This window comes from Puntigrus tetrazona, chromosome 2, assembly GCF_018831695.1.
Source record: "Puntigrus tetrazona isolate hp1 chromosome 2, ASM1883169v1, whole genome shotgun sequence".
In the NCBI taxonomy this organism is placed as follows: Eukaryota; Metazoa; Chordata; class Actinopteri; order Cypriniformes; family Cyprinidae; genus Puntigrus; species Puntigrus tetrazona.
In genome coordinates this window covers 8,403,220-8,427,904 of record NC_056700.1, presented here as the reverse complement: position 1 = coordinate 8,427,904, position 24,685 = coordinate 8,403,220, and the positions used below count along the sequence as shown (strand labels likewise).

General features: G+C 39.8%; 1 protein-coding gene across 5 annotated transcripts; it reads left to right on the top strand.

The window, feature by feature from the left end:
* On the top strand, positions 1 to 24,578 carry zfyve9a (zinc finger, FYVE domain containing 9a). Of its 5 annotated transcripts, XR_006253094.1 has the most exons (20): positions 2 to 350; positions 6,247 to 6,346; positions 7,224 to 7,331; positions 8,289 to 9,775; positions 11,611 to 11,710; positions 11,888 to 12,079; positions 12,459 to 12,622; positions 12,753 to 12,882; positions 13,124 to 13,246; positions 14,316 to 14,471; positions 15,260 to 15,484; positions 16,152 to 16,234; positions 16,333 to 16,437; positions 16,860 to 17,010; positions 17,711 to 17,791; positions 18,010 to 18,172; positions 19,405 to 19,510; positions 19,686 to 19,862; positions 20,417 to 21,306; positions 23,948 to 24,578. XR_006253094.1 is itself a non-coding variant. In XM_043263776.1 (19 exons), exons 3-19 carry the CDS (start codon positions 7,262 to 7,264, stop codon positions 20,576 to 20,578), a joined length of 3,654 nt encoding a protein of 1,217 aa, XP_043119711.1. In that variant the 5' UTR covers positions 1 to 350; positions 6,247 to 6,346; positions 7,224 to 7,261; the 3' UTR covers positions 20,579 to 24,578. The 5 variants fall into 5 exon arrangements, 4 of the variants coding, with proteins under 4 accessions (XP_043119711.1, XP_043119719.1, XP_043119704.1 ...); XM_043263776.1 differs by having other exon boundaries at positions 1 to 350; positions 12,753 to 12,861; positions 20,417 to 24,578; XM_043263784.1 differs by having other exon boundaries at positions 11,903 to 12,079; positions 12,753 to 12,861; positions 20,417 to 24,578.
* Positions 24,579 to 24,685: the final 107 nt, after the last annotated feature.

Here is a 24,685-nt window from a genome sequence, read left to right as displayed (position 1 = left end):
CAGACGCCATCTTGGCTCAAGCGAAAGTCGCTAGCGTGGGAATCTCACGCCGCTTCAGCGTAGCTTGAGCCAAAATGTCCCACCCTTGCTGCAGTTCGTAGTAACCTTCTCCATTAAACCTTTGGGGGAGGGATATACGAGAGCTGTCGCACAAACTACTTCTTCCTCCACTTCTGTGGAACACTGGAAAATGGCCTAGCTGTTCCTGGAGGTATCCTGCAGATGTCAAAAACAGTACCGCTTGCTTATATGACACGAAGTATGTTGGATTTTTCCCGCGGAGTTTCATGGCTGAATCGTGCGTGAAGATGATGATGATGATGATGATGATGATGTTGGGGATTCCACCGGTGAGTAAACGATTAACCCACAAACTGTTATTCGCTTATCACATCTGTGATGCGTTTACTATAGATTGCAGCGTTTCAATACTTAGTACAGGCGAGATCGCAAATCGATTATTTGCGAGCTGTAAACTATGACTCTTTAATATGTTTCTCGGTAAAGATAAATTTAGGATCGGGCGTTTTAATCTCACGTCTTCTGTTTTGTGAAACGTGTAAAAATAGCTTGTACGTTAATCAGGTTAGTAAACACATGCAGTGAAGCACAAAGTTAATGACTGGAGCGGGTTATTTGACAGGCTAATGTTAGTTAGCTAACGGTAACAGAGTCTATAGAGACTGCAGAATAAACCCCAGTAACGTTCAACTGTTAAAATTGTGACTTTATAAGCTCCTAAAACATTTTTTCCCCCTCTGGTTATTTATTGATGAGGTAACACTTAACCAACATTAACATATCATTACTAACCATATAACGTTACTGCTTAACACTTCAAGAGTTTGTTTGCAAGTAACGAATAAATATGAATCACCAATTCTAATGCGTTCCAATATACAATAACGTTAAAAATGTTTTTTATTTCTTTTTCTTGACAACTTTTGGTCGTAACCAACCAGAGGTTTCATAGAAAGTGTTTTGGAAAACAAATAGGAATATGGTTATCAAAGACCAATGAATAATTAGGTATTATTCATGTTAAACTTGGTCAGTGGATGAGGATGGGAGTATATAGTCATCACGGGTTTGGTCCTTGTTAAAGTTACTCATTCAGCCCTTTAATGTGACTTACACACTTGTTCGAGATGCTTTAAGGAAAAGAGGGAATGGTGCAGTGGAAGCTTTTGAAATCCAGTGAACCCAGTGACAGGCTGTCAGATTTCAGCTTCCTTCAGCAACAGCTAGCCCTGTAGTTGGCCCTGCTGTCTGAAGACATCTGAGCTACTTTTAATGCTTTTTCTTTTAAATATGACACTGACACGGGAACAAGAGCTAGTTCCTCAGATGCTATTTTCGTCCTCTTTCTTTAAGAGAAGATGAAAGTGAAATCCTGTTTGCTGTGATGTGCAATTTGTGAGAGCCGCTGTGGCAGCCAAGGGCTCTAGTTGTTGTTTTTTTGTTTTTGGAGCATTGTTGTATTTTTCCTTAATTTACGCAGTTCTGGATGACTTTTTTTTCGGATTTGGTGAAATGCCACAGCAGGCCTTAAAGTTTATCCGGGCGGTAGCAAGAAAATGACAGCGAAAGCATTCCTGGAGTGCGGAAGCAATCAAACTGAGCTTCCCGTCGACGGTCTTAAAGACACGGCGTGCTGCGGAACGATGTTTTGCAAAATGAACAATAGCAGGAAGGCTGCACTTGATTAAAAGTGAAACTGTAGTGAAATATCTCAACATTGCGTTAGACACAAAAATGATCAAGTTCAAACTTATCTAGTCATGTGACGTTAATATTATGTAGGCGGATGAAAACTTCTCACTGGGAATTCAGGGAGTGCCGATAATGGCCGTAGGAAACCGTCGCAGGCATGTAGCAATATACGTTTAACCCTAAGAAGCCTTTAGCATTGTATTTGAAAAAAAGCAGCTTAAAAAAGTTGAAAGCAACCCTCATCGTTCTTATTAACAGTTAATGCTTTTTTCACAAGGCCTTTTTCTAGTATTATTCCTAAAATGTCCACTGATTGTCCGTACATGACTTCCAGTTAGAATGTATCAAACATGACGCAACAGGTTTTTGAGGATGTCTTATTTGTACATCTCTTATTTGTGCACCATCATTGTTTTGCATCGTACATTTTAAATGTGAGGTGTTCCAAACTGGAAGAACCGTACAAGCTTGATGCCTAAAAATGATACAGAACAAGAAATATTTAAAGAGAAAATCTTTATTCTGTCATTAATTACTCACCCTCATGTTGTTCCAAAACTGTAAGACCTTCGTTCATCTTCGGAGCACAAATCAAGATATTTTTGATGCATTCTGGGAGCTCTCTGACCCTCCTGTAGGCAGCACGGATCCTAACACGATCAAGGCTCTGTCAAGGAGATTGTTAGAATAATCAATAACATCAGCGTGACTTCAGTACAAGAATACTTTTTGTGTACAAACAAAACATTCGTCTCCTCCTCATCACCATATAACTTTTTTGCGGAGGGTCACATCCGTAAAAACAATGCAACATATGTACACAGATACGTTGTTTACGTTCTGATCTCTGTGTGAATGAATGAATGGCAAAGGTGCGCCGTTTTATTTACTACATACACTGAAGCATTTGATTTCAGCGTATGCCATCTCAGTGAGGAGATAAAGACATAAGATCTCCAGAACTGCTCTGAAGGTAACTTCACGTGCATTTTACCATTTCATTTAAGAAACTAGCTTCATATCATGTACACGCAGAACTGGTAAGGTTTTTAAGGCAACACGTCAACATAAAAGTTCGGTTAAGGTATTGTGCCAGAAATATAATCATATTATTTAGAATAATGTATGTGATGCGCTAGGACTACCACTACTGTTTAGAACATGAACAATTTTATTTTTAAGAAATAATGTTTTTAATTTGATTTGATTAGTAAATCTAATTTTTACATTTAATTTACAAAAAAATTAAATGTTTAATTAATTAAAAGACAAATTAAATTTGGGTGAAACTTGTTGTTTTTCATACTTTTATTACTTGAAACACAATTTTAAATAAGTAAAGAATGGCATTGTTTTTATTGTAGTTTGTTTTTCAGTTTGCATCTTTTTGTGCTTTGCTTTGGCAGCGAAATACAGGGAACTGTGGGTTACAGAAATGTTGGTATCGTGACAACACTCATCTATAACCAGAAGCACATTTAAAATTGGAATATAATTTAATTTCATTCACATGTGCCTCATATAATCCTTTCTGGATTAAAATCTCCCTTAAAATATTTCAGCTGTATTCCGGCTATATTTAAAGGTGACGTATCATGAAAATCTGACATTTTCAGGTTTTAAGTGCTAGAATCATATCCCCAGTGCATCTACCAACCAGGGAAACTTGAAAAGAGTAACTTTGAACCAGTAACTTTGTTTTAGTAAGTCTTTTTGAAAAAATAAAGCACATGTGATTATGCTCCCCTTGTGACGTCGCAAAGGGAATTCATTATAATATTACCACCACGTTTTGTAACTCGTATGTTTTTAATGTGAACTTGTGTGTGAATGAGAACATGCTTTATAGTATTATCCACTCAGAAACCTATACATCAGACCTTCAAATGAATATGATTTCAGCGTGATAAGCATGATAATCAGCTCTTTTTCGCTCATTTGCAATTAAAGACACAGGTTTCCCATGTAAAGGTCCCCATGTAAAGGTCCCCACCTGTACCACTCAAACTAGAAAACATTATTATTATAAGCAAACCGTCGTGAATCAGGCTAAAGTAATGTGATAGTTTTGAACGCTGCTTATGTGCTTTCTCAAATATCGGTTTTGGATATTTCTAACCAAAAAACCCCCAAAAGTTAGACTTCAGCTTCAAGTTTACTAACTAAAACTGTCTACATGCTGGCTAAGATATATTTGACGTATTTCCTGTTTTGCAGTGCTAATATCCAGTCCTGATGCAGACCTTCACATATACAATTGCTCTATTTAAAAAAAATAATTTATGTCAGGCTTTACAGGGTTAAGTCAAGAACAAAATCTACGAAACTGTAAGAAGGTGTGGTGTAAAATGTGTTTCCCTGCCAAAAAACGTTATGTAACAATAGATTGGCTGAACAGAATTAGGTGATTATGTCATGCACAGTCACATTCTATATTCTCTTTGCCGCGTCAATCCTTATGTCAGTTCATTGGTAGCACATATTGCTGAAATGTTATTCCACCTCTTGGCACTCCCAAAAGGATTGCAAATAAATGCCTGGATGTAAAATCGTATTACTCATTCAAAGTTTACAGGTGTAAAAATACAGCACCTTAGCTGACACTGACTGTGCATGTATTATTCAGAGAATCTACCAAGCAATTAAATCTTAATCGGGTATGGTTCCTGGTATTATGAGTCACAACCAGCTTGTCTCCCAAAACCATTTTATGTTCATGATTGCTTTGAAAAACAAAGCAAAATTTGTCTGTGCACTATACATTCAGTCTGTAGTCCGTTATGTGTAGTTCATTAACTTGAACTTTAACAATTAGCCGTGAGTGTAAAAACTAAGCTCTTTGTATTTCACCATGGGTGGAGTCACAGTGTGGTTTCTTGTTTTTAAACGGTTTGCAAGTCAACTATAGCAACGGTTGTGAATTGTAATTAAGGGCTTACGTTTATGCAAGAGCAGTGCATTCAGTAGGTTGTACATTTTGGTTATTTTACTCTTTGAATCTTAATACTTAATGTCTGGCCTTTAAATTATTGTTTGATATTTCTTTATTATTCCTGAGCTACTAAATGGCAAAGCAACTTACAACTCCCTAATTCCAGGGACAATCCAAGAAGAGCTTGATATTCACAATAAGCCCTCTCTGTGTCTTAGCTAGCTTTCATGACCCCATAGAGGTAATTTTAGAGAGGAAATTGGTATTTTTTTTAAGAGTGAGATTTAGCTATGGTCTTCTTAATTCTAAATATGTGATAGTGATGTCAGCTGTAGGTTACATTTACATTTAGTCTTTTGGCAGATGCTTTTATCCAAAGCGACTTAAGGATGGAGATGGGGAAAGGTCCTCAAGTCGGGATTGTAACTCAGGATACTCGTAGCCCAATGGTGCTGTATGTCGCTGTCCACAAGACTATCAGTGCCATAATTAAGCATTATTGTAAGATACAAGAAAGCCGTTGTCCTTTATATTAACATGTGACTACAGCCATGCTAATAGCGTTTATTAATTATTTGTTAAGTGAACAATTCAGTGACTCACTCATAAAGACAGTCCCTTGTCACTGCCTACTGGTAAGGACCTCGAACATCACTCAAATTCAAGGACTTAATCTAATGGTAGTAGAAGAAGACGTACCTTGCACAAATATGCACTGTGGTATTTGGGACAAAAGATTGAACCCTCCCACCCACATTCCTTTGCTTGCTTTCCTCAAAACAAGACTTCTCAGTGTGATGGGGTATTGGTGTAATTTGACACATTAAGAGACTTTTCTGGCCTGCCATGCACAGATGCAGAAAAACTGAGCTGTAACTTGCCACTTTTTTATCTGCATGGTTCAGCAGTGCCAGCCAGAGTAGGATGATATTTGTGTTTTCATATACAGAAAAGGTGACTTCAACAGCTAATGGAATCCGATAAACCAAAATAAGCTAGATCAATATAAAAAAACAATTGTTATTGTAAATTAATGTTTTTCTTTAATAGAAACTTCCCACTTTAATAGTATTTTAAATAATGTTTTCTGATCAAAAGAGAAATCATATGTTATTTTAAGACACAGCAGGAAAAAAAAAAAAGAGTAAATGCAAATGCAGGAGTCCTATTCCTCCACCTCACTTAAGCAGTTTGACTGTGTTTCTTGTTCCCCTCCTCCCGTGTCTTCTTAGCTTTGTGCTGACAGTGTGGCAAAGCGTGCATCTTTAACTAAGCGTAAAATGTGTCTAGTCTGCTACTTTCAGAATCCTTTGCTTGGTGGAATATCTTGTCTCTTGCATAATCTTTGGCCTTCACCCTTGCCCATTTTGTCACTGACAGCCTATTGCAATATAACAGAGTCAGCCACAACCTCGTGTACCTGATTTTGCCCATCTTCAAAGCTCAGCAAAGTACCGGAAATATTCCGATTTTTAAAATAAAGCTGGAAGATTTTAGACCTTTAAAGTATGAACACAAGGCATTATTTAGCTTTAGGCAGAATCAAACCCAGTAGAGTTTGTATGTTATTAGTGAGGTTTTATCATCCTGTTCTGTTTCAGATTTGGCTGTCAAATGTTTGTGAAACTGGATGAGACAAGGGCTCTGTCAAGAGCCTTTGTGCAGATATACCTGCAATTACTGAAGAGGACCTCTGAGCAGGTGAGAATAATGTTTCTTTTCAACTTAATTAGCTTAATTACAAATCAGATGGTGCAATTTATTAGGACCTGTCATACTTTATTTTTTGGGTGCAGTTATGTAGTAATTATTTTTTAATACGACAAGCTGATTCCAAACCCATAAGACCTTCACCCATATTTGGAACACAAATTAAACTATTATTGATGAAAATGAGAAAGCTATCTGATGCTCCATAGACAGCAACACAACTGAAATATTCCCAGGTCCAGCAACATAGTAAATACATCAGTAAAACAGTCCATGTGACATCACTGGCTCAACTTTAGTTTTGAGTATTCAGTATTATTCTCCTCTATAGTTCCGTCTTTCACCATTTTAAAGTGAATACACACACTTTCCCCTAGGTGTAAACAACCACAGATTACGTCAAATGCATTTTTAAGCAATCTCCAAAATGGCAGATGACCTAACTCGGGGAAGAAGAACGTTTGAGTAAATGATGGTATTTTTGTATTGTTTGTGCAAAAAAGTATTCTCACAAAGCTGAAGTTGAGCCACTAATGTCACATGGATTCTTTTACCAATGCATTTACTATGTTGCTGGACCTGGGAATATGTCTATATATGTTCAGATAGCTCTCTGATTTCATCAAAAATGTCTTAATTTGTGTTCTTAAGATAAACAAAGGTTTTAGGGGTTTTGAATGACATAAAGGTGAATAATTAATAACAGAACTTGCTGTAAACTAACCCTTTAAAGAAGAAAAGGTTCTGTGATAAATAACTTATGATGAATCGCAAGTTGTAATTGTTTTACCTTGTTAAAGCTCTATTACTGATGCATGTCGAAAATATTGTATCTATGTGCTTATGAGAAAGGCAACTTTCCTTTCAGGTTCACAAGGAACTTGGCAGGGTGGAGTTTCTTGACCCATGGAGAATTACTTTCAGGCTGAGGCCTTTAACTTGGACAAGGTGCTGGACGAGTTTGAACAGAACGAAGGTAAGGGAATGCTTAGGGAAAAAAAAAAGAATAAATCTGACAGTCAGAAGGTGTTCTGAGGGCATACTTCTGTAATGTTAGAGAGAACAAAAGATACTCTGTCTCAGCACATTTACATGTCTTCAGATAACCCACGTAGACCGGTGAATTAGAGCATAATAAACTGAACACAGAGTAACACAGGTGCAGACAGAAGTAGAACAATTGTTTGACGTTGCCGCTTGGGTTGAATTGCATACTGCATGGCTAGCACAAGCAGGTAGCTGTGCTGGTGGCAGCAGTCTGTAGTGTAAATGGGGTCAATTAAATTAGCATTTCCCCTCAGGACTGCTGCCTCTCCGTGATTTTCCTGAACACTGTTTAATTGGTGTCACGTAGTCAAGCACATGTAATTTACAAGGTTAAGGTTGCATGTGCATTTGAGTTATGGCAGGATATTGCAATTAGTGTTATTTTGTTCACGGTTCTGGGTTAAGCGGAACAACTGCTCCTGGTGCACAACCATATAAAATTGACTCTTTGAAATGTATTGATTGCTTTGTCCTGTATGTCACAAAGAACATTAAAAGCTGCACAGACTTGCCTCCAACACAGCCACCCTCTTAGTGTCGCCACTGAACGGTGGAATGAATGTATATCCCCTCTCCGACACTAATCTTGACAGATTAATGGGGGTGAAAGGAGGCTCGAAACCATTAAACAGCCCCAGAAGAAAGGCGAATAAGCAGGGAGAGCAGTGTGTGTGTATGCTCTGATGTATGTAAGAAAAAGGGAATGCCTGCCCACATTCCAAAGCATTCATGTGTCAGTTTGACAGATGGATCCCAAGGCGATGACCAGATTGGCCCACTTCCTTAACATTTTCCAATCTAGCCTGACCTCATTTTTCAATTTATTTTCTGTTTGTTTCAATCTTCTCAAAAAGGAAGCTAATGAGCTCTCTCCTCATCCTTTCAGATGAAACGGACACGCCGACTCTCTCGGATGCCAAGTGGACCCAGATTCTCGCTCCGCCATCACACCTCCTTTCCCTGAATCCAGCACTGACCCACTCCGACCTCAGCCCAAGGGACAGTCCTATCAGCTTCAAGCCGCTTCTAGATGCCCAGACGTCAGATGGGTCCTCTTTGGCTGAGGTCACCAGGTTAGATGGGAAACAGGGGGTGGGGCAGCAGCCAGAGGGCTGGAGTGAAGAACGGCCAGCAGATGTTCACAGTCCTCCTCTGCCCCAGCCTAACATTGGCAAGCTGGTGAGCACTGATGGGCAGTTGGCAGACTTGTCGTCCTCCAACAGAGTGGTGCTGGAAAACGGTTATCCATCTAGTCCTGATTTTAGCAATCGGACAGACATTCTTCCGGTCAAAGAAGATGAGACGTGTCAAAATGTTATAGAAGTGCAAAGTATTAAGGACACTGGTCCCCGAGAGTTTAAGAGGGAGCAGAATGGTACTGACAAGGGAAGTGGTAGTGGTCTTCAAGATTTTACCGTTATTGAGGAAGAGTGTGGGAATGGGCCACCAGTTTTGAATAATGCTGTTAAGATGGAGGCAAGGCAGTCTGACAATGGTTCGTCTGTACGTGAGGTCGGAATGAGAGACTGTAATCTGGCATTTCCAGAAGGAAGTAATCCCCAGAAAGCAGAAGCAGTTTTGCACAAATCGGTGAATGGTGACGGAGAACTGGATTGCGAGAGGGAGAATCATGAGGGTGCCTTTCAAAATGGTGGACTGGTTGAGAAGGAAAGTGCAGTGAAAGAAACCTGGGCGTCAAAACAGGAAGAGAAAGAGAAAATGATAGAGAGTGACCGTGAGGGAATGCACAGAGAGTCTGAATCATCGGGGACGGAGATATCCATGTCCAATGGTCTGATTGTGGATCATGGTGAAGATGCACAAAGCCAGTCAGCAGCCCCTTCAAAGGAGGACTCTGTGACGGAGGAAAAAGAAATGGAGGAAAGCAAACAAGAGTCTTGTGATTCAGTTCGAGGACTGGAATCTGGCAGAATAAGCAAACTCAACAACAGCCGGCTACAGCCTGTCAGCGTTCCCTATGGTGGTGCCCGCCCAAAACAGCCTGTCAGTCTGAAGCTGCAGATTCCCCAGCCTTTCTCAAGCCAAGTCCAGAATGAATTTGGCTCCACTGGCAAGAACAAGAATCTGGAGCCACAGAGTAGGACAGGAGGCCTTGAGGCGTCTTGTGGAACAGCGGAGACTGATGTTGTTCGAATGAATGGAGAGCATGGAGATAGCTCGTCAGGCTTACTCATCCCTTCTGAGAGTCCAGACAATGACCTCCAGGCAGGACAGCAAATCAAGAAACCCTTCAACTCTTTGGGGGAAGTGGCTCCTGTTTGGGTTCCTGACTCCCAAGCACCCATTTGCATGAAGTGCGAGGTCAAGTTCACCTTTACTAAAAGAAGACATCATTGTCGTGCTTGTGGCAAGGTACAATTTATTGTTTTTTAAGACAAGTTTGTTCAATTGCCTTACCTAAGGATTTTACAGTCTCTAGCTTGTTTGTGGCAAGGTACATGATTTCTTAATTTGCAAAAATTTTGTGGAGTGGTGTCATGTTACATTTTTAAGCAGCCAGGCTTAAAGGGATAGGCCTAGTTCACCCAAAAATAAAAATGTGATGTTTATCTGCTTACCCTTAGGTCATCCAGGATGTTTCTTCAATAGAACACAAACAAAGATTTTTTTTAAACGTAAATCATCGCAGTCTGTCAGTCATATAATGCAAGTCAATTGGCACACAATCTTTGAGAGAAACAAAAACTCTGTGTAGGGCTGTAATGGTGGCAAGTTCTTAGTATCGTGGTTTTTTTTAATATAAATAACAAACACACACACACACACACACACACACAGACACACACACACACACACACACACACCCAGTGGTGTAACTTTACTTTGAACTATCCCTTAAAGATAAGATTTGGCTCTACTATCTTGGCTAAGTAACCACCAAAACTACTTAAGCAACATGCTTGCACCACATTGGCCACAGGCCACAAAACTATTGTGCTTTGGCTATGCATAGATAGGCACCGCTTACGTTTTTTTCAGAAATTAAAAAATTTAATTGATATTGGCTTCTGGCAAGTTGGAAGCTCAAGCTGAGTTTAAATTTGTCCAATCGCCCGCAGACCAATCTGTTTGTATTTTCTCACATTATGTTGTAATTATTTCGCATTATGCTTTATTTGTTATATCTGTTGCACTCCTCTTCCATTCTTAAAGGAAAACACCACAGTTTTTTCCAGATTTCACTATGTTCTTCCATCAACTTTGTTAGTGCCACTATATTAGTGTTAGCTTAGCTCCATTCATTCCTTCGGTATTAAACAGGTATGAATTTAGAAGCCAAACACTTCCATGTTTTCCCTATTTAAAGACTGTTAATAACAATAATGTATGGTGGAAGAGCACTCCACAGCATTTAGACCTTAGTGCAGTAATATCCTAACTCCTGAAAACTCACATTGGTTGTATTGACGGAAATGAGAGGGAGGCGTTTTCAGGAGTAATGATATTACTGCGCCAAGTTCGAAGTGCTGCAAAGTGGCTTCTAAATTCATGCCTGTTTGGTAGCAGAGGAATTAATGGTTTAAGCTAAATGCTAACATAATGGCGCTCTGCGCTAGAGCAATTAGGTGCATGCATTGAGGCAGAACAGATATGTATCAACTCATCTAAGTTGAGGGATGAAACATAGTTAAATATAGAAAAGTGGTGGTTTTCTTTTAATTGGTAAATTTGATAGTATAGGGTGAAATTTCAGAAAGAGCAGTCAGATGTGCCTGACATCATTGACTAAAATCAAGCTGCTTTGGGTCAGCTAGTGGGACGCTGACTTAGAATGAGAGAGCAAAATTGCAGGGAAGTATGGGTGATTGTTGGGCAGCTCCAAACCTGTGAAACTGTCAAAATCCTTTAGGGAGAAATGGTTGTCGATGCAGCACTTAAAATAACTGCAAGACTGCTGGAATAATGCCTTAATTTCCCCTGGTGATAAACTGCTGCATCGTTGATGACATTTTCACAGATATGGGCTAGAAAGAACAACTGGAAGAAACAGAGTGAAAATGAAATGTAGCTGTGCTGTAAAACGGTTTAATCTGACAGATGTCTGATTGTTCTAGACCACTTCTTCTGTTCTGAGAACTGCTTTATGACTGATTCATGTAGCTTCTTTTCAATGTTTTGTTGTGTAGCGATTTCTGCTATTGTTTCTGTCAAAGTAAACCTTTTCTTTGTGGTGTGTGTTTGGCCAGGTGTTCTGTGCTGCTTGTTGTAGTCTGAAAAGCAGGTTGATGTACATGGATAGAAAAGAAGCCAGGGTATGTGTTACCTGCCACCGTGCACTTATGAATGGTGAGTGATATGAAACTTATAGGGATAGTTATAAAGTTCCCTGTGTAGAGTGGGTGATTTTGTACACCTCAGAATTTCCCAGAATGATTCACTTCACTGAAGTTATGCCTTTTTTAAATATAGAATTTAGTTAAACCAGTTAACCCCTAAAATGAGTTTCACTATGTGCATAACCAGATCCTTATTTATCAGCTCAAGCATGGGAGAACATGGGAGGAGGTTGCAACCAGAGCCCAAATCCCAACAACCCAGCTGAGTACTGCTCTACTATTCCTCCTCTCCAACAAGCCCAGGCATCGGGAGCGCTCAGCTCCCCACCTCCGACCGTTATGGTGCCTGTTGGTGTCCTAAAACAACCAGGATCTGAAGGTAAAGTCTGCAGGATATTGCCAAAAGCATTGTTTATTTGTGGATTGCTGATTTAGACTTTTCCGCTGTGTTCGAATTATTTTAGGGCACTTACACTTCCCCTAAATTTCATTATAAGTTTGTTTCATGGGAGCTTCGCTTAGCCTAGCCTAATTAGTAGTAGATTCAACTTCTACTGTTATCGTTCCCTAAAACTCAGTCATCAAATGAGACCGGAAATGTCTCAGCATCTCTTTTTGTACATTGGTAGATGGTTTGTTTTTGTATGAGACCTGTCCTTTAACTCTACACTGAATTTAACCACTGCTTTTCATGCTGTTTATCATTTAAAATCCAGAGTTAGCTATTTTTAATCCTCACGTTGTGTGTGTACTTTCAGGCTCTGTTCCTCGAGAGCAAAGAAGGGTTTGGTTTGCTGACGGCATTTTACCCAATGGGGAAGCTACAGACTCATCTAAAGGGCCGGCGGCAAACCCCAACCCCACACAGCCTGTGGCAGCATCCCAGTACTCAAACAAATCCTCAGGAGCCAATGCTTCTGAGGTGACATCACATTCATCACATTCAAACTGGAGTTCAAACTAAGGAGTTTTTACAACTATAGAATTGTGTCTGATTACTAAGATGGTCATCTTTGTTGTGGTATGAATCTGTGTCTCTTCCTCTGCCCTAGGCGGCCCGTGCCACCGGAGCACCGACGGCCAGCCCTGTGGGCAGCTCTCTCAGTCTGATCCCAGAGGACGGACTTCCTCCCATCCTCATCTCCACGGGCGTCAAAGGAGGTACGGGAGGCCACATCACAGGTGCTTGCCCATCCTCACCATTCAGCTGCCTCCACTCCTCTAAATATGAGTATTGATGTTGTTTGTGCATATATGTGTGCATGGATCTGTGTTTCTGCTTATGTCTTCACCGCTCATGCTCAGCGAGGACTTTCATTGGGTTGGTTCATCAGTCGGGGTTGTACCATGAGAGGAAAAGGAATAGATTCTTCGATCAATTCATCGATAGTTATAGCATTGATATTGTGTGTTTTGTCTGCAGACTATGCTGTTGAGGAGAGACCTTCTGAGATTGTGCTGATGCAGCAGCTTGAGGAGGGCGGTCCTGATCCCCTGGTGTTTGTCCTCAACGCCAACCTGCTGGCCATGGTCAAACTGGTTAATTGTGAGTAAGCCACTCCTTGATGAGATTCTGACTGGAGTTTAATGTGCTAATGGAATGACTTTGTGAAATAAGATTCTTTAACTTGTGGGCATGTTTGGCCCTTTAGATAGGGTTTATGAAGAAAATAAATGATCTTAAAACAAATTTTTGGAATAAAATGACAAAAAGCTACATTTAGCAAAGGTCAATAATCACATATGGCAATAAATATTTGTAATTATTTTTCTGGTTTTGCAAAATTTGACAGCTTGATGACATTAACCCTTTTTTAAGTATATATTTTTTTACACATTCATATTTAATTTCTAGCATGATTTTTTTACTGAAACTGCTCTTTCCTTTAAACAAACATAAAAACTAGGGCAAAGTATTTCAATATGGTTGAGATGGTGCTGCAGCATTGCAATCTCACTAGCTTATTTTTTTTACTTATTTTTGACCAAAAATATAGTATAGAAATAGTTATTTTAAATTGCAGTATTAATTTGCAAAATTATTACAATATAAACTTTTTTTTTATGTAAATACATTTTAAAATGTAAATTATTACTATGTCCTTTATTAATAAAGCAGCCATTATTCCAGTCTTCAGTCTTTCTGAAATCATTCTAATTGCTCTAGAAGTATTTATTATTATCAGTGTTAAACACTTCAGGAAGAACAACAGCATTTAATTGAAATGTTCTGAAACATTATGAATGTCTTTACTTTCACTTTTGGTTCATTTAATGCATCCATTTTGTGCAATTATTAATTTAGCAAAACACTAAAATAAATTACTGACCTCAAATTATGAACGGCAGTGCGTGTATAAACCATTTACACACAGTACATATTTATAAGTTTAAAAAACACCCAATTATTAGTTAAAATAGCAATTAATTCAATGCAATTACTCAATTACTCAATGCAGCATCTACTTGAACATGACTGGTAGCTGTTGTTTTGGCTATTGTCATTCTTTTGTGGAATTGCAGAAGATTAGCAACGTAAGGATTTCCTTCATTTCAAGGAATGTCCTACAATTCCCATGAGTTCTAACAGTCTTTTGTGTCATTTTTGTTTTAAGATGTAAATAGGAAATGCTGGTATATGACAACAAAGGGTATGCATGCCGTGGGCCAGGCAGAGGTTGTAGTGCTTCTACAGTGCCTCCCTGACGAGAAAACCATTCCCAAGGATGTTTTCAGCCACTTCGTCCAGCTGTACCGGGAGGCTCTCACAGGTAAACTGATACGCCTCCACCAGGGGGCCCGTTCTGGTAAACTGATCCAGACAAAATGAGAGCGAGGCCTACATAGATAAAATTAGACCATTCTGCCAGGAGGATCTTAAAGGTAAAATGAGGCCGCTGGCCCCGGTGGCATTGAGGATCCACTTAAGCAGAAATTGTTTTCCAGACACAATCCTCCTCTTGTCACCCAGTCCTACTTAAGGTCAGTGGGTTCAGTCACAGAATAGTTCCCATGTCTTCTTGCTCTGACAGCATTCCCTGAGAGCCTAATGTAGGATGTGTGCCAAAAGTGTGGAGGCCAATTCAGATGTATTCAGTAAAAAGAATGTTATTTGTCTAGCCAGGTTAAATGGCCATCAGGAAGCATAGTGGCTTATCCTGAGGAATTTTTTGTTCTATTTGTGTGAAACATGAGCTGTAGCCATTTTAGTACTACAGTCTAAAGCTCAGTCAACAGTCAGTATGCTAAATTCAATTGGGCTTCATAAAGCAGCAGTTACATTTAGCTCTGGTTCAGCAGGAAAGAGGGAGGCAAATGGGAATTTCGAGATTTAAAAATTATAATTTTCGTTGGATGCGAGTTAGTCACTTGAATTTGACCTTTTTGGCCCTCAAGAAATTCCACAGTTGTTTATGCAACCCTCAAATGAATATAAGTTTCAAAGTAGATTTTTATTTTATCTTTTTAGTCATAGCAATTTGCAGATCGGAACATACTTAAGCATGAACTTAAGCACAGTGGTGGAGCTTGATCTAATCCCAAACTTCCTTCTGTGCAGGAAATGTGTTAAGCCACCTGGGCCACTCCTTCTTCACTCAGAGCTTCCTGGGCAGCAAGGAGCATGGCGGCTTCCTTTACATTAGCCCCACCTTCCAGACCCTGCAGGACCTGCCGTTGCCTAACCCACCCTACCTCTTTGGCATTTTGGTGCAGAAGTGGGAGACCCCCTTGGCCAAGGTCTTTCCCATTCGGCTCATGCTCCGCCTAGGGGCGGAATACAGATGTGAGTTTTTGATTTGACAAACACGACAACGATGTAGTAAAAAACTTGTGCTTGCCTTTAAAATCGACACTGATCATGTCTACGTACCTAACACGTATCGTGCATGCGTCAATGTTTTCAAAGATTCCCCTATCGGGTGTTTCAAATGGAACTGATGAAGGGTTTTCATAAACTTGCACTTTAAAACCTTTTTTTAAAAACAATATGCGTCTTCATTCCCTAAAATACACATGTTGTGTAAACGAACATTCAAAATGTTTTTGGCTAAAAACTTTGCGTAAACGGCCCCTAAGAGGCTACAATGCGGAAAATGCCATTGTTCTTATACAGAGAATTTCTCTACACTAATTCGTAAGCACGGCCTCCTGTGGAGAAGGAATATATTAACGACGTATTTCCCGCTGAGCTTCTCAACTCAGCCATGACATGCAAGCGCGCTCACTTACACGAATAAACCGTGTACATTCTAGTCTCATGTTTATCTGGGTGCATGAGAACTGTTTAGGCACACAAGCTCTTGATTTTTACATTACAGTAATTGCAGTGTTATGTAATGGGGCCTTTCAGTTATGTGTTGTGTGTGTAAAGGGGCTCATTGTGAGCTCTCGATTTGAATGGCGTGACTTGTTTTGGTGTCTTACCGTGATGTTTTGCACTTGTTTTGCAGTTTACCCCTGCCCACTATTTAGCGTTCGCTTCAGAAAACCCCTCTTTGGAGAAACTGGTCATACCATTATGAACTTATTGGCAGTGAGTATTCTAATTTCACTTCTTATTCTGCAAATAGCACATGCCTTAACCCATGTCAGGTCATTTATGGACATCTGATTTTTCTCACATGTCCTCAGGATTTCCGTAACTACCAATACACCTTGCCGGTGGTGAAGGGGCTGGTGGTGGACATGGAAGTGAGGAAGACTTCCATCAAGATACCGAGCAACCGCTACAATGAGGTGAATAAAACTAGCACATGCTGGCAAAGAGAAGCTATTTGAATTTCTGTAACATTAGTGGCAACACATTTAAACTAGAATGCGTGTGAGGAGTGTTTGAGATATGTATGGCACAGTGAGCATAGCAGATGGATGCCAAATGTCCCGTCGAACAAGTGAAGCATTGACAACAGCTTGTGTCCTTTCTCAAGTTGTTGAAGACTTTTGGTATTTAGCATGTGTTTAAAAAGCATTTGACGGAGCAGAACTTGTAGTGGCAGACCTCTGACATAGAAGGGATTATTTAAAGCCTTGAGTGCCTTGTGTCTGTCATTCACTCATCTAGGACTCATAAACCCTTAAAAGCATAATTAAGTGGTAGGATTATGCATAACTTTGGAAAGTCATGACAAGGATTTCTTTCGGCTTTCTTTTTTTTTCAGCTCATGAAGGCTATGAATAAGTCCAATGAGCACGTGCTGGCAATGGGAGCATGCTTCAACGAGCGGGCGGATTCCCATCTTGTGTGCGTTCAGAACGACGATGGAAACTACCAGACGCAAGCCATCAGTATTCATCACCAGCCTCGCAAAGGTGTGCCACGGATACTTGAATTTGCAAATGAAACCTTGAAGCCGCACCCAAAGATTTACCCAGTGTTTACACCATTTCTTATAATCAAATGTTAAAAATGTATCAAATCAGCATATGGCATTTCTTAATTATCATGTGACGCTAAAGAATGCAACAGTTAATGAAATTGTGTCTTTACCATCATAGGTAGAGAACAGTTGTGTAAATTGTAAGAATATACTGTCATACTTTGTCACGTCTTTGTGATCAAATAAATGGTTAGCTTAAGAGACTTCTTTCAAAAACCAAAAAAATACCAGACACAAATTTTAGTAATGGTAATATATGATATCTAAATAAATAGTTAAATGATGTCATCACATTAATCACAATATGTTGACTGATCTAATTAAAGGGATTAATCTATGCTCATTGCTTACCCTCATGTCATTTTAAACCCGTTTTTCTAGTTAAGTTACAGTTCCCCATTGATTTCCATTGTACTTTTTGTCCATACAATGGAAATCAGTGGGAAGTGATACTACTTGGTTACCAAAGGTATTCAGATATATATAATTTTCCAGTCTGCAGTTTTATTCTGCTGCACTCTGAAGATGTTTCTGAAACGTTCTGTAAAATGCTATTTAGGATAGTAAATGACACAAGTTTTGCATGAGGAAGTACGTTTTTAATGTATTACTTCCTTTTATCCCTCTTTTAGTGACCGGGGCCTCCTTCTTTGTGTTCAGCGGAGCTTTAAAGTCTTCATCGGGCTACTTGGCTAAAACCAGCATAGTGGAAGGTACAGCAAAAGACATTTGCAGCCTCTTTCTTTATATGTAGGACATCTGATCCCACCGGAACTATGACTAAACCGGACATAATCTCCTCATTAATGTTTTTGACCAAAGTCACAGTCGGCAGAATTGTACTTTTTGTACAAAGTGATTTTTAAAGTGCTTTCATACAAGTGTAAAATATGCAGGATTTATGTAGTAACGCCAAACGCTTATGCCTCAGATGGTGTGATGGTGCAGATTACAGCTGAAACGATGGAGGCCTTACGGCAAGCCCTGAGAGAGATGAAAGATTTCAGTATTGCCTGTGGGAAAGCTGATCAGGAGGAGAACCAGGAGCACGTCCATATCCAGTGGGTTGATGACGACCACAACGTCAACAAGGGGTAAGTGGACAGCTAAAACTGAGACGCCCACACAAATCTACATCACTGTGTGGGACATAACACTGCCCAAATGGTTACACAAAGAAAGGAGGAGTAGCTTTGATTTTTAGCTATAGCATTGTTGCTCCCGCCGCCGCCGCCGCTTTGTAAGCTGATATTCCTACAGTTTTTAAATAATTACAAACTCTTAAGACCAGCATTTCATAGTGGTTAGATGGTTAGAGCTGGCTTTAAAAGATTGATACACATCCTTCTGATGTATAATATCATATCATGAGTCGATTTTTTTTTTTTTTTTTGTTGAGTCGATTGAAATGGTTTAAACCCAGATTGTGGAGCTTTAAGGTAGAGACCTGCAATCCCGCGGGAGTACCGCGGGTCTCGTGGGACCCGACGCAACCCAGTGCGGCGCGGGACCAAATTTTTGATATGTGAACGCGGGTGCGGGCGGTAAGGTCCTCGTGTGTGCGGGTTGCGGGAGAATGAAATTATTTGCGGGACTCCCGCAAAATGGAAATATCTTAAAATTAAATAGTTAAAAAGAAATAAAATATTATTTATCTGCTGCACAAAAGCAACACGAACAACTCAAAATAACGTAAATTCTCACGTGGTTCTTGCGAGGAACAAAGACCATAGACCCACACCGAGGCAAAATGTCTGAAGAGCATGACACAGGTGGAGCGCTTAGTGCTACAGATATTAGTTCATTATTAAAGAAAGGAACATACAGAACTACAAAGCCAAACAAAGGGAAATCCGATATTTGGAAATGTTTTTCTATATATGGAAAGCACCTTCCCTTTGCGAGCTGCGACAAATGCAGCAAAATACTCGCATACAGCAGCCACAAGTCTGGAACTTCAGGTCTGAAGCGCATGTGTGCACAGTTTTAATGTTTACATGCGGGCGGGAGCGGGACAAAACTTGAATATTGCGGGCGGGAGCGGGAAAAAAATAATCTATATTGTTGCAGGAGCGGGCGGGAGTGGGACAGAACCTTGTGGGAGCGGGCGGGCGGGAGCGGGACTGAAAAATCTGTCCCGCGCAGGTCTCTACTTTAAGGGTACTGTGGTAAATGCCGTTGGCCTCATTTAACGTTCAGGCATCTCGATCAGTACGTGGATTGTGCCTGAAATTCGAATTCAAAGGCTTGTCAAAGACATCTAGCTGTCAAACTGTCATAACAAACATTATTCTTTTGATCATTCAACCACTTTTCTTATTTTCAGTGTGATCAGCCCCATTGATGGAAAATCCATGGAGTCAGTCACCAGCGTTAAGATCTTTCATGGCTCGGAGTATAAAGCCAATGGCAAAGTCATCCGTTGGACAGAGGTATTTAACACTGATTCGTTATTCATCTTCTTTTAAAGTTAGGAATTTTGTCCGTACAATGAAATTCAGTGGCATGCGATGTAGTTTTGTAGTAATATGATCAAAAGAACATATTTTTTTTATCTCTGCGATTCTGCTTTTTACTCTGTATGTGAAACGCTGTGTTGTTTCGCAGGTGTTTTTCCTGCGGTGCGAGGACCAGACCAATGGCCTGAGTGATCCTGCGGACCACAGCCGGCTCGCTGAGAACGTGGCAAGGGCTTTCTGCATGGCCCTGTGCCCTCACCTTAAACTTCTCAAAGAGGACGGCATGGCCAAACTGGGCTTACGAGTCACGCTGGACTCGGATCAGGTGACGGTGACGAGCTCCATTTAAATCTTGCTTTTAGTCTGAAGAAGTCATTTTTCCTTGACTCAAAGAATTCTGCCATTTTAAAACTTATTTGAAACCTTAAAGTGTGAACTTTACTTAAGTTTAACATGCTTTCTGAATTCTTTTGAATTTAATTTTTGAATTGTTGTAGAACATTAATATATGTGATAAATAAAAAAAAATAGGTAATTTTCTTTCTTTGCATGAGTTAAATTTGATCATTCTAACTGCATTTAGTAGGTTTTATGGATAGTGAATACTTTTGGACTCGAGATGTGTTTTTTTCGATGGCTTACTTGATGATGTCAGCTCTCCTATTCGTCTCACTTGAACCAATTTGCACGAAAACCGATGAAAACCTCTTGCAGCTTGCAGTTTTAAGTTCATGAATTTGTAGGGAATATTTTAACATTTAAATTTGCATATTTTTTTCATAATACATGAAATTAGTCATCTAAAGTGGTATTGCAGAGGGGATGCCTTTTGTAATTTTGTTTCAACCAGGGGGTTATAGTTATCATTTTGTCTTACAGGTGGGCTACTTAGCAGGCAGTAACGGTCAGCCGCTGCTCCCCCAGTACCTGAGCGATCTGGACAGCGCCCTCATCCCAGTGATCCACAGCGGGGCCTGCCAGCTGAGTGAAGGGCCCGTGGTGATGGAGCTCATCTTTTACATCCTGGAGATCATCTCCTAAAACGAGGGAATCCGTCCAGTCTCAGACTCATGCCTCCCACCAGCTCGAGTCCCTCTTCGCTCTCTTTCTCTCTCATTTGCACTTCAAAGAGCCTGAAAGCTGTGCAGGAACAAGTCCTCCATACCACCTATGCACCATCTCCACTGGGCCGCCCTCTGCCCAGCCCTGCTGAATGTGGTGCTCTTTCGTTTCTCCTCACCTCTCAACTCCACTGTGGAAACCATAGGCCCTGTTGAGTCAAAAGGGGTGGTGACCCTGAATTCGATCTCTTCAGAACCGTCGTAGCAACACTAAGCTCCTCAAACACAAGAGGGCGCTCTGCACGCTCAGTCCTAATGGAGATGACCGACAAAAGGGAAGGCGCGCACCATGAAACGGTTTCTGGTACATAGTGCCTGGGCCTCTATTAGAAACGAAGAAAGAGCTTCAGTCTCGCCTCTAAGCTTTATGAATCACCAGATGCTTTATTTCATGTACATGGACCTCGTTTTGCTGAAAATGCTCCAAAGCTAAAATGATGTAGCTTCCTCAGAGCCGGGCTGCTTGGCATGTTAGCGGAAAGATATATGGAACAGTATTAGGAACGTTGACGATTGAGTGACTGTCGCAAATGTCAAGAATGGACCTCTGTTATAGACTTTATTATTATTATTACAAGACAATAAGACCCAATAATAATTTCAAGCGGCCTTCAGGAATTCAGCTACAACATCAAGATCCACGTAATGGTAGGTTTTGACATGACTGGAGGCCTCAGTCCAGTAAAGCTTTTATATTAGATTTGTTTAGACCGGGATAGAGGATGAAATGTCATAGTTTCTCTGGGCCACTGCGTTTATTATCTCATCCTATCCCATCTTTTCTCTCAACGTTTTAGTGGCCCATGTTTATATAATGTTCTGCCAGTGTTTTTAACACGTTCTCATATAATGGATTGTGTAAGGAATAGCAATGCAGTGCACGGGATATTAAGCCATCGTTAGGAAATAGAAGGAGGGAATAAAGAATGGGTTTGCTAATATTTACTAATCTTTTTCTTTCTTTTTTTTTTTTTTTTTAAAGATGAATGTTATATTCGTAGATGAGGAAAGGTTGGATTTTTGTATTTGGTTCCAAAGCCTTTAAAGGCCCCGATATACTTGATTGAAAACAAAGGTTTATTTATTGTATCCGTTTAAATCGGCTTTGAAAGAAGAACAAAAACGATAGCAGCAGTGTGGTGTAATATTTATTTGCCTGCTACCTTTCCTTTCGTTCTTTTTCGTGGCTTTGGAAATCTTGTATTTCAGTGTTGTTTTTTTGCACAACTCCGGGTTGTTGACACGAGCTTCTGTTGTAATTTCTTTTGTAGGCATTAATTGCTTAACGTTTAACTTTTTATATCGACTTGGAGATGTTGCTCCATCCGTCTTAAAGAAGAGTTTCAGAACACACCCACCGCTTGCGTAACCGCCTCAGACCAATGGTAGCTCAAAGGTGTTTGGGAGTTTGGTTAGCTTTGGTGAGCCGATTCAAACTGCCACAACGAACTCAAAACGAACTTCGTTTTGGCCTGATTTTGTTCGAAATGACGTCATTTCGGTTCATTCTTCGATTTCATTTGAAGTATATCGGGGCCTTAATTCACCTGTCAGTTTGAGGTCTTTAATGCCATGAGCTTCTCATAGTGTTAAAGGGACAGCTCACCCCCAAAAAAACAGTTCTGTCACTGCTTCATATCGTTACCCGCCCTCATGTCGTACTGAACCTGTGCGACCTTCGTTCATCTTCTGAACACTAATTAAGATGTTTTGGATGAATTCAGAGAGCTGACTCTCCCATAGACGGCAAGGATCATCCTTACATGATCATAGCTCAAAAACGCGTTTCAGATGGAACGGCATTTAATACACCGAGCCGTAGTTCACTGGCAGGCTAAAATAAGCTTACAATAATCCATGTGACATCAGGGGTTCAACCATAATTTTATAAAGCTATGAGAATATTTTTTGCGCGAATAATGACTTTATTTAACAATTTGTCTCTTCTCCATCACCCTGTACTGGCATTTTGGAGAGTTTCAAAAACGTAACGTATGCATGCAGAAACAAGTTCTTAACAAAGTGACATATGTAATGTATGCAAGATTCTCCAAAATGGTGCTATAGGGAAGAGACGAATTATTGTTGAATAAAGACATGGATTATTTCAACGATGACCTTGCTACGTTTCTGAACTCTTGGAATTCATTACAAATGTCTTCATTTTATTGACAGAATTTTCATTTTGAGTGAGGTACGGTTACGTTAGTGAAATTTTGGGCTAAAAGGTTCATTGTCTGCTGTCAGTAGTGTTGGATGTGTGAAGCACAGCTCGCATAGAAAGCACTTTGAAAGCAAGCAACTTCATGTTGGTCGACGCAGGTTCTGCGTCACACAGGATTCATGATTGCACGGATTGCTTTTTTGCCTTTAAAATTTACTGAAGAACTGTAACTGTGACCATACCTTCACGTGTTTTATATCCTTTTATAGATATAATAATATACCGTTATAAATATGCTTTAGCAGGGCCTCAGACTGCTTCTGGAATAGCTGCAAATGCCACAAAATACAAATTTGAGGCAAAAATTAATAACATTGTCAGGAAATGTCCACTAATGATTTTATACGAAACCCTTTAATGTACATGCAAAATTTTTTTCTTTTTAATTACACTTCAATGATGGGTTTTTGACGCGCGTCGGATTTTGTTCCAGCATGATAAATCAGATTCAGTCACTGAAATATTCAGAGCCATTACACTTTTCGCAAAACGCACTGAACTGCTATGACTTGCTATGTTTATTGGTTCAGTCATTTTAAAGTGCGTTTCGCTTCTAAAATAGTTTTTAACAAAACGTGTTTGTTAGTCCGGAGCCCTGCTTCAGATTCCCTAATTCAGGTTGATGCATCTTGTCCTTAAGATAAGTTCATAAGCAGGATATTATTTGAATCATCTTTTTGTATCGATGACTAACTATAGTTAGCCAGCTCACTTAGGAACTCTCCCAAAACTGTAAACTACCAATACAAGGAGCTTTTGTAATTCAGGATGTCGCTGTTGATCACATTTAAGAGAAAATGGCATTTGCCTTAAATTCCTAAAATGATATGTTTATCAAGACATATTTCAAAGGTCTAGATTGTCGATCGCATCTAAACTCGTAGAAAGACACTGTGACTGCGGAGTGTTTTTAACCAGCCCTCTTTTAACTAGCTAAATAAGTGTTATTAAAATGGCTTCACGTGAAGTATCTTGACTATGACAATCAAATTATAGTTAATCTTTAGTCCGATAGCAAAGCGAAGGTGGGATGGTAACATATTGTCCTATTTTGCATAATGACAGATACGGTTGGTTTCATCAGATGGCCTACGCTTGATGAATGAGGACAGCGGCTGATATGAAGATCCACAGCAAGTGAACCTCACAGGCCTTTATTAACAGGTCAACAGTTGAGCCGTTTCTGGCTTTCGGTGAAGAGCGCCGCCAGCTTTGCAAGCAGACTGTTCATGAAAAATAAATGGCATTACGCGAAGGCTGCATTGTCTTCCCACTAACACAGCTCAAAACAGCCTTTTGTTACTCCCCGTATCCACCTTTGTCATTGTTTTTCTAGACGTGCGGTATTGTATATCTGCACATTTCTATATTTTGTTAACCATAGGCTTTTCCATGTAATTTTTATTTCTTTTTTCTGGCCGGCCCAAAGTGTGATGCAGCATGCATGCTGAAAAATCAAGAGAACGTGTAGTTCTCAGAAAATCTTTGCATTTCGTCAGCATTTCAGAGGACGATCTGCTCGAAAGAACAGTTTTACATACTATTGATTTGATCTGTGATGAAATGCTGTTAAAACCTGACATGGGTGGAATGGGAATAAATTTGCAATGTATGAAAACCAAAAAGAAAAGGAAAAAAAAAAATACAACCTTTCTTTATTGTACACTACAAATGTCAATAAAAAGTCTTTATCAAACCCGTTGAGTGCACAAAATGTCATTTTTGTACATGAAACTTATATATTTTAAGTCTATTAGAAGTAAAATATCCATTTCAGTTTAATCAAGAAATGTGAGGAACCGC

Bases quoted from the DNA above. Each gene is read 5' to 3' on its own strand.
- zfyve9a (XM_043263769.1), top strand. From the start codon at position 7,262: ATGGAGAATTACTTTCAGGCTGAGGCCTTTAACTTGGACAAGGTGCTG. The intron at 13,247-14,315 runs GTGAGTAAGCCA...TTTTGTTTTAAG, and splicing joins CATGGTCAAACTGGTTAATT to ATGTAAATAGGAAATGCTGG. The intron at 18,173-19,404 runs GTAAGTGGACAG...TCTTATTTTCAG, and splicing joins GACCACAACGTCAACAAGGG to TGTGATCAGCCCCATTGATG.